Consider the following 10354-nt stretch of genomic DNA (forward strand, 5'->3'; position numbering starts at 1 on the left):
CTGAGGGGGGCTACAATTTTTCAAGCGTCACGAAAATTCCGATAGCATGATGGGAATAGTTTGTTACGTGGTGGGGAAACCGGGAGAGGAGGGGAGAGGTAGAAATGATGCGGCAAACTTACACACTTGCATATTTGCACACTTGCATACTTGCGCACTTGCACAAATGCATACTCACATACTTAAATACTTGCATAATTTCTCACTTGCATACTTACTTGCACACTTGCTTATGTGCATTCTTGCGTAACTTTCACATTCACATACTTTCGCAATAGCATAAGTTAATGATAACATACTATATATGTATTTATTTATTTATATATTTATTTATATATATATTTATTTATTTATTGTGTGGTGGAGAAGAAAATGGTTTTTGGGGGTAAGGGATTGCATTAACCACTCCCAAACATACAACCATATTATATGTATTGCCTTAAAGCACACACAAGATATTCAACACATTGCAAGACCTTCCTAGGTTTTATATGATGTGAATACTTAAAAATTAAACACAATAACTATCATTTATTACAGTTATCCACACAAGTTATGTTCTTTATACATTCAAATTAAAAATTGTATCTGACTCTGCTTTTTGTCTTACTGCAAATTTCTCACTTATGTACAGCTCCCTTCCCAACTCACCATACAGCATTGAAAATTAAATATAAATTAGGTATCGGTAATGTTGCAGAAACATTTTAGTGTTTCAGTAAAGTATCAAATGATTTCTAAAAATTACCTGCAGCTTCATGTGCTGTGTGCAGCATACTTTGGAAATTTATCAAAAATATTTTACTCTGCATAATTAAAGTTAGTTTCTGAAAAATAATAACTTATTAATTTACTAAACAGTAAAATATTATATTACATCAAGGATAGTTTTACAATATTTTATTATAAGTATAAAAAAATTGACAAAACACAATATTAGTCATGTTAAACAATTAAATTAATAATCTAGAGGCTCTGTAAAATTAAAATACTATTTTTTTTATTATAGATTATTCAGTTTTATAATGATGTATATTAATCACGAAGAAAATATTTTCAAACCACGTTTCATCGCAAAATCGCATAATTGTTTTTCAAGGATTTTATATCATACTCAATAAAACCTATCATTTGACTTCCGACTTGTTACCTCCACTTCCAAAGTCTTTAAAAAATAATGCATGACCAATCAGCAAAAGAGATCTGTAAAATCAAGCGATGATTGCGTGAAGTTATCATCCCAGTTTGTAAAAAATGTGGTAACCAGTGATAGCTTTTTACATAGCCTCTCATCAATAATCAAAACTAAATTATTTTAGGTTTAATTTTCAGCTAAAATCTCATATATTTATAGCTAACTGTTAATTGAAAGAGATATCGTAAAATGGGGTGAATGGAAACAGTCTGCTTGAGTACAAATTCTTCAATGAAAATCACTCTAATTGTAAATAGTAGGCTATTGGCAATTTAGTTACAAAATGTAACAATTTTAACTAAAGATATCATACACAATGATTCTGGGAGCAGACTGCTTCTATTCACAAACTTGTTATATTCACAAACTGTTTCTATATTCACCCCATTTTACGATTCTCAAAATTTTTTTACAATCAGTTTTATTCATTAATTTGTTTTTTTTTTGTTCAGTGTATTAGTTGAATAAATAAAAAAGGAAAATCTTTATGTAGTTTCCCACCTGAGGCAGGGTCTACATGGATGAAATGGGGTTGACACTCAGGAGCGAAGGGACATACCTGTATCTGTCTGCCTGAAGAACGTGTGAGATGAGATGATGAGGAATGGAGCTGCGATAGAAACGGGAATACCCCGAGAAAACACCCGGCCACGACAACGTCCACCACGTTTCTCACTGGCTAAATATCCGGGTTTGACGCCACCGGGAATCAAACCGAAATCGCCTTGGTGAGAGGCGGGTGTTCTAACCACTCGACCACTGAGCCTCTGATCTGTTAAATAAAATGCAATGTAATCTTCACCTTGCAAAAGTGCATCTGAGGTTGAGAGGTGATGTAAGGTTTTGATTTTTCTGGTAATCCACAACAAAGTGAGATGATGAGATCATGTGCCAAATGTGAAGCAGCATAATGCAACAGTCTGTGAAACTGGAGTGCCCTGAGAAAAAAACCTGCACCCTCTATCAACTGATGTCACAGCCAGTGAGAGACTGAACTGCTCAGTGCCTGGTGAAAGCGTAATTTAAAATAAAACTGGTTTATTCCAGAGCCATTACAAGACCAGCACACATACTGCTAGGTTACAAGAGTGGCTACAAGACGGGGATCAATATTCGCTTACGAGCCCAAATTGTATTTATTTTTTTTTAATTTGGAGGGTATATTTATGTTTACTTAAATACTTAAATTCATGTGTTAAAATTTTCTTTCATCAAAAGTTCTGGCGCCAGTCTGACTTTTTTAATGTTTTGCTATGAAACATCATTATTTCTTTGTCCAATAGTCCCTCCCTCCTGCTAGGTTACAGTTAAATTTTTTCATGCAGTTCTCGATAACCATGTAGGCCAGGGCCTTTCTGTTTAAAGTATGTTACAAGAGTGTTAAGAATGTGCTTTTTTTTTCATTTATGCTGCTTTCTTTCAATTCAGACGTTTTTAACTTTGGCTTTTGTTTTTTTTTTCCCCTGTTTGGCAAGTAAGAAGAACCATTACAACAGCCAGTGGAAGTGGACGACTGTGATGACTAACGGGGACTGAGACTCGCGGGGCCGACGGCTCGAAAGAGCGCCGTGACGCGTGGGGACTGCGTGCTGGTACGCGGGTCGCCCCAGTGTCTGGAGCCACTGGCAAGGTACTGGCAAGGTACTGGCAACATCCTCCCGGTGCTCGCACCGGGACCAGCGACCGCTTTCCCCCCCTGGGGACCTCGGCGCGGACCAGAGAGGCGTGCAAGGGAAAGTAAATGCGTGTATTTATTTTGCCAGGAATTTTAAGACTGTGGGCGTTCATCGGTGCAGGGGAGCGAAGAAAATGCATTTGTTAAGTCTGTATCTCGTGTACTGCTTGAAGGCTAGTAGATTCCCGAGGAAATCATTCTGGAAAACTTGAATAGTCGTGAAGTTTGCAATGTTACCATCACAATATTGTTGACTGAATGGGGTACAAAATTTCTGTTTATTTATTTTATGAAATCTTTTTTTTTTGTACTACGTGTTCCTTGTAGAAAAATTAAGTAAGTTGTAAAATGTGCCCGCACCAAGTGTAAACTACTTGTACCAAAAAATTGTTCTTGAAAGTTAATTTATACAGCTTCTGATTGCCTTAGCTTTTTCAGTGAATCTATATTCAAGACAATCTACCAACCAGCATGGTTTCTAAAATCTGAAAGCAATTACTAGAAATTACAGATTTTAGGTAGGATATGTTCAGTTTGTTTTTTATTTGCCACCGAGCTATGAAGTATTGTTTGAAATGGATGTTGACTTAAAATAGAGTAAACTATTTTGTACTATTTGTTTTGTCAAATACTTAAATCTATCTGAGCTTTGTAAAGTAGGTGTCATTGGCTGCATTTTGTTTTAAAATAAGGAAACTTTTGACGCTGTGATGTAGACTTATAAGCCTAATGTTTGAGCTTCTAATTTGTGATTTTCTAATTTTTTTTTATGTAAGCATACAAAGAATATTTTTGTGCCATTCATAGTTTTAGATACATATTAGTTTGTTACGATGGTCTTTCGTTTTGTTGCTTTTCAATAGATGTTGTAGTTTTGAAGAAAATATATCCATTATTACATAGATTACAGTAGGCTACATACAATTATTTTGTTGCGTGTTGTACGTGTGGCATGTGCATTTGTAACATACTTTTAGTTATATATGATATGGTGTGCAGTCTTTCCTGTTGGCTATGAATATCTTTGTGTGTTGTAATTAGAGGTAAAATCTGTTTTATTACAATTATGTTGACATGTAGAGTATGTGTGGAAGTAATTTTCAAATACCTAGTAGTTATTGGATCATGAGCAAATAATACCAGCTGTAAATAGTATATCATGTATAAAAATGCAAACTAAACAGGAGACAATAAAGCTATATAAAGTGCAAGATAGTTCCTGATGCTAAATGATCATGTATGAAATTCAATTGTTTTTAAAGCTAGCTGTCAGCTAAATAAAAAAAAAATCGGGGGACTTCCATTTTGATTTTATTAACTCCTTTACAAAATTATAATCCCCAAGACAATAAATTGGTTAAATTTCTGTGGTACATTACAAGTGCAATGACATTACCATTTTATAATTATAGTTATTAAATAGCAGTCATAATTGAGTTTTAAAAACAAACATATTCTTAAACCTAGGTATATTTCTTTAAAAACATGTTACACGTATCTCTCTGGTATTTGAATTATTTCAGAGCTGTTTAGGAAAAATTTAACTTTTGAGGACGAAGGACCACTGTTAACATATAAAATTGTAAAATGTAACATTGTACATAGTGTACAGATATGACAAACAGTGGCTAGTAAATGCTAGTGTTTATGTATGTTGGAACAGTTTGAATTATTTCTAGTGGCTACTATTCCTTACATTGGAAGAGTGAGTGCTAGATGAGTTCTTTATGATGTTAACACCAATTTCCAGTTGATTGCTGTGTAGATTATTTTTTTCTCCAAAATTAAGATAACTTTTTTGAAGTGAAACTTCTTTGCTCAGGGGGCTACAATTTTTGAGTGTTATGAAAATTCAGATTGCAAGAGGGAAATAGATAAGTAGAAGGTCGGGGAACCGGTAGAAGAGTAAATTGCAGAGAGAGATAGAAATGATGCAGCCTACTCGCATACTCACACATTTGCATACTTATACATTTGCACACTTGCAAATATTTGTGTAACAGCATAATTTTACGCTTGCAAACTTTTTTGATCCGCGATATCAGCTAAGTAAAATGATGTATCCTATACATTGTAGAGTCCCGGAAATTTCGCAGATTCCTCTGGCCTCAGGATAGAATTCAAAGTTATAGGTGTGCTCGACCCATGTTTACTTTCCCATTGGTTGATTTCTTAGCGATAACATTTTTATCCTTGTTATTTGGCACTACCTGATTCGCTTACTTCTCTCCTAGCTGGACATCGTTGGCTCACGGTCGTAGAGGGGCGTGGCCAGATAACTTGGGTCCAATCATGAACACAGTGCGACAGTGTGGAGGTTTGCATTCTAGCTTGCGACTAAATAAATGTGCGAAAATTCCGTGGCTCTACTAATAATATAATCAGCAAGAAGTTTCTTTACTTTCGTGCATAGACTCCATATACACGTTTTTTTTGTGTTTGCATGGGAAACTTGAATACATCATTTGCTCATTAATTGTTTTGAGACTGCCCATTATATCACTGTTTTTTTTAACTAACTCTATTGCGCAAGTATCTACATAGGCCAATTTCTTAAAACATGTTGCTTTTGCTATCAATTTTGGTTGGTTAAAGGAATGCTTATAATAAATACATTGTGAGGACACAAAACAGGAAAATTTATCAGTGTGTCATTGGAGGTTTCCTTTTTTTTCTCTCTCAAAAGTACAAGGATGCGGAAATTCTTAGGTCTACTATAATAATTGAATAAGTACTAATAGTAAAAAGAATTGTATAAAAAAGGCATGATTCATAAATCATACCAGTAACTTTTTTTCAATAGAACATTAAAATAACTAAGCACTCACTCTTTGGTTGGAATTAACAATGCTATGAGTATGTTATCAAGATCAGTTACAGTTTGAGCTCAGAATATTGAATGCAAAAGATGACATTTCATCATTGTACACAATGTCACTATGTAAATGTTACTTTAGTGAATGTTCCTCGTAAAGAAAGATGGGATGTGCAATTGTGTGTTGCATTGCAGCTATAAAAGGAACTTTTTTTTTCACTCTCTATTAGTATTGTGATGCTCAAATATTTGTGTATTTAGTAACTTAAAACATTTTTGAAACATCAATTTATTAGTTATAAATAATACATTTATTACAATTATACGAAGCTTATTCCATAAATAGCCCATAGAATTGGCATGTAAGAATTAACATTTATTTTAAAATAATTTATAAAAAAATTCTTTTATTGCCAGTTTTTTAAAATCTATAACTTGATTCAACTATTAGGACATCAAAGTCATAATTTTTAGCAGTCTTTCTCATCCAAATGTCTGCAGTGCAAATTATGAGAAGGTTAGTATTTTATACAAGAGACTCATTTATGTGGTGATGTGCAATATGAAATGGTGCTAGTATAACTGATTTCAATTTTGTATAGCATATTTGTATTTTTTTAAACCAAGTACATACAATTAAATTTAAAAAAAATTGTTTCATCAGCTTTGAATAAATAGGAGGCATTAAGTATTAAAGATATTACAAGCATGTAATTGACATAAAGTAATTTTCAGGCAATCTAGATCTACCTCCTAAATAAGTGCTACACACTCATAACATCTAAAATGTAGTCACACACATTCATACAAGAAAATAATGCTCTCTTAATTAATTCAAAAGTTTTGAACTTGACAAATACACTGGAAAGTCTTCTGTGTGTACCGTATTATATTTTATAATTAAACAACACACTTAACTCATGTTTCACTCAGAGTTTTCAAAACTCTATCTATTAGCTGACTAAATACACTTCGGAATATTCTACAAAACTTCTCTTTTCCAGATGGCTAGTATTTTTAACTGTGTAAAGATTTATAGGTACAGTATATAATGGAAATGGATTTCCGTATTTATTTGCTTTACTGTATGAGAATAGAAACACATTTATAACATATAGCCAAATGGGATTTTACTTCATATATATAAATTTCATACCCTTTTTTTGTATACGAAGTATGTAAAAAGTTACAGACTGTATTGAACACTTCCATTTTTTTTCCCCCTCTTTTCATAGTTTTTGAAGGGTCTTTGTATTTTGGTCATTTTTAGAGTTAAACAAATCTGAATTTATTGTTAGTGTTTTCCAAATTTTTTGTATGTAATCTTGATATAACTTGGTTATATGTAAATCGAAATGTGTGAATCAGTTCAAATTTATTTGTTACAGTCTTTTCTGTTCCTAAAAGCAGACTGTGCCGTTAAGTTTACAAAATGAGGAGTGGGTTGAAAATTTCACTTTACTGTTTGTAGTAGTATTCGTAATGAGTTATCTTTCGTTAATTTTTTTCATTATACTGTACATAATATACATAATGTGAAAGCACAATAATTTAACTGCTGTTACACAGCATCCAAGTTGTTGGTTGACTTAGTGTGAATGAGTGTATTCATTCATGATGCGATTTGACGTGAAAAGAATTTTCTATGTAAATATTTTGTAATATAAAACTAGTCCTGAATATTTGTACATATGATAGCAAGTTGGAGAACTCTTCAAGATAAATGTTACTTTCCTCGTTTGAGAGTCAGCGTAGTTTTTGTTATTGTCTTAGGAAGTTGGGTTTTATAAATGTGTTTTTGAGCTGTACATGATGATCTATCAGGCTGAAATGTAATATGTAGGTAAATGCTCAGTATTATAAGACTGTAGGTAGGTAAGGATAATAAAATAACATCATATTGTGGCATGCTTAATGAGTGCTGGAGTTGATCCCAAATTGTTGTAAGTTTGTAAGTGGGTAAAATACTGATGGATGTTTTATATCGTTCACATGTGTGTTTATAACTGTAGTTTAATGTTGCCAAAACTATTTTTTAAGAAATTTGAGTATTTCATTTTTTTTGTTGACATAATTAAATTCCTCAATTGTTTCCATTGTTTTTTAAAGAGTATTTTGAAACCTATTGCAATAAACTAAAAAAAATTTATGATCAATATTTGTCCTGCCTTTAGGTTCATGCAGCTTTTCAAAATTTTCCTTCCTAGTTTGGTAAATTTTAGCATGAAATTGATTCGTATCCAGAAACTCTAAATGGATGATATGAATTACCAAAATATACAATTAGCCAATAGTAGATAAGTATTGAAACACTGAAATAAGGCCAGGCAGTAAGACATTTGTGATCAGTAGTGTTGTATATGGCCGGCATTAAAGAATAAGGTAAACAATGCTTAGTTTAATGTACTGTTTCTCCTCACACAACTGAGTGTTTGTTGTCCCGGCAACCAACTGGATCCACAATTGTTTTTTTTTTAAACACTGTGTATTTTTTTTTATCTAAAGCTTAGTGTTTTCTTGTAAAATTTTATTAGTCTGAACCCATGGCGTCACAAGTTTCCATTATCGCTCAGCCTAGAGTAGTGTTGTTACTGTAAATGAAAATGAAATGTGTAATTATGATGGTTGGTGCGCACTAATGTAAGAGTGCTGTTGTGCTTTTCTTGCAAAGGTTTTCTGTTGGACATAAAGTGAGTCTTTTCTTAATTACCAAAGATGATTTTAAAGTTTATTATGTGAATCTTTAAAATGTGCACTGTATATAAGTATACGTGTTTGATCGTATTGAGCGAATGTTCAGTCTTGCAGTATTGTATTAATTGCAGGGATGTTTTTCTTTCTGCGAAAAACATACTTTTTTTTTTTTTCACTGTAGTTATATTAAGTGTTTATTTGACCACAGAGTAAATTCATTATTATTGTTATATTATGATATCATTAAAGAAATTTAAAAAAACAAATAATATTTCCAAAATAATATCAATCTGTGATGATCACATATTTAAAGGGGGAAAAAAATGTTCCATGGAAATGCAATGTTGGTCTTCAAAAGATGAAAGTATATGTTAAAATAAATATTATTAGCGAGTTCTTAAAAAAATTCCAACATGGAACCAAGACTTTGTATAATGTGTAAACTATTCTGTATGTCAATGGTTATATTATTCATAAATATATATTGTGTACATATAAAGTGGCACATTGAAATGTAACCCAAGCATTTTATTTGTCAGTTTCATCTTCTCCTCCCTCAAACTTGCCCGTCCTTGTCTCTCGTTCATTGTGTTGTAGAAATGCTTGATATAAACTGTTCCAGCAGAGATCCACTGTAGAACTGTCTCAGATTTTGTACATTTTATTAAGTAAAAGAATCTAAATTTTGGTCCTTGAACAGTTAGTTATTTCACTTTCCTTGCCCCCTTTATTTATTTTTTTATTTTTTTCAAAACTAATATCCATTCATTTAATGATAACCATACTCAAACTTAAGAATAACTTGATTTATAGTGAGATGTTAGATTAAATCACATTGTCAGGTTTGTCAATAACTACTTGAGAGTTTTATGAAAATTTATTTATTGATAAGTGAACATTGATTGTACGAAAACTCTGCTGTTATTCTTTTCTCCAGTACCGTCCATTTAAAAAATGAGCGCTGAAATGGTTTTCGCAAACAAATGCTCCGTGGTCCCAGCCAACTTAGCTCTCGGTTTCTTAAAGCTTCTTCAAATTTTGGTTAAGTTGAATGCAGTGTGCGGTGGATGTAATCACAGAGTTTTGTTGCCACAGTTTTATTTTTTTAATTTTTTTTAATGGATTAACCAACACCATGTCTGTATTCTAGTTAGTCAATCAGACTACAAGTTCACCTTATACTAGTCTCAGTATTAAAAATACCACACACATCCATGCCCTCCCCAGGATTCAAACACAGAACTTGCGACAAAGTGGCTCTTCCACAAACTGCATCACGGAAATGGCACCACTGTTTCTAAATGGGAAGACTTAAATGGTATAATCATGCCTTGATGTTCTTGTTAAAAGTTATAATCCAAAACGTTTTGATGAGGGCTTTTGTGATGCACAGGTTGTTTTCCAGTGTTCATCTGTCCTCCCAAGTAAACGTTGCTAGTAACTGACTACCTTAGTTAGTGCATGGTTAAACACTTATTTATAGGGTTCCCCGTAGTAGTGATTTGTTCTTTTTAAACTACACATGGACAGATTTGTGTTGAACCTCTCACTAGACTCATACTTATGTAGCAACACTGTACTACCAAGTTACCATTTACCACAAATCATTGATTATACAGAATAACATATATTTTGAAAATATCTCAAGTAGGTACCTATTTTGTTATTATTACCCCTGCTATAGAAAAAAAAATTATACTAGCTAAGTGAACTCATGTCCATTAAAAATACATTAGTACTTATAACGCTATTAACATTGCAAAACATTTTTACAAAAATGCTTAATACATTTTTTATTGTTTAACATAGATTTCATTAAATAAGGTTATACATAAACATCAAACATTTGTTGGAACTGAAAAACTTAAAGGAGTGTTTTCCCAGAATTCATTAAGATCACTTGAATACTGAAGTGATATTGAACTCACTTTTTTTGTTATCATTATTCTATAATATATGGCATAAAGCAAGTAAA

The 10354-nt window shown here is 32.5% G+C and overlaps 1 protein-coding gene across 2 annotated transcripts in view; it reads left to right on the forward strand.

The window, feature by feature from the left end:
• LOC134541749 (formin-J) overlaps window positions 1–9076 on the forward strand; it is a 33713-nt gene extending 24637 nt beyond the window's left edge. The window contains exon 2 of one of the 2 annotated variants that reach the window (XM_063385408.1): window positions 2671–9076. In XM_063385408.1, the coding sequence (XP_063241478.1) occupies window positions 2671–2731 (61 nt within the window). In that variant the 3' untranslated portion in view covers window positions 2732–9076. The remainder of the gene's footprint in view (window positions 1–2670) is intronic. The other variant, XM_063385409.1, reaches the window with a different exon arrangement.
• The last annotated feature ends 1278 nt before the right edge of the window (window positions 9077–10354 follow it).

This window comes from Bacillus rossius (genome assembly GCF_032445375.1).
Source record: "Bacillus rossius redtenbacheri isolate Brsri chromosome 4 unlocalized genomic scaffold, Brsri_v3 Brsri_v3_scf4_1, whole genome shotgun sequence".
Classification (NCBI taxonomy): Eukaryota; Metazoa; Arthropoda; class Insecta; order Phasmatodea; family Bacillidae; genus Bacillus; species Bacillus rossius.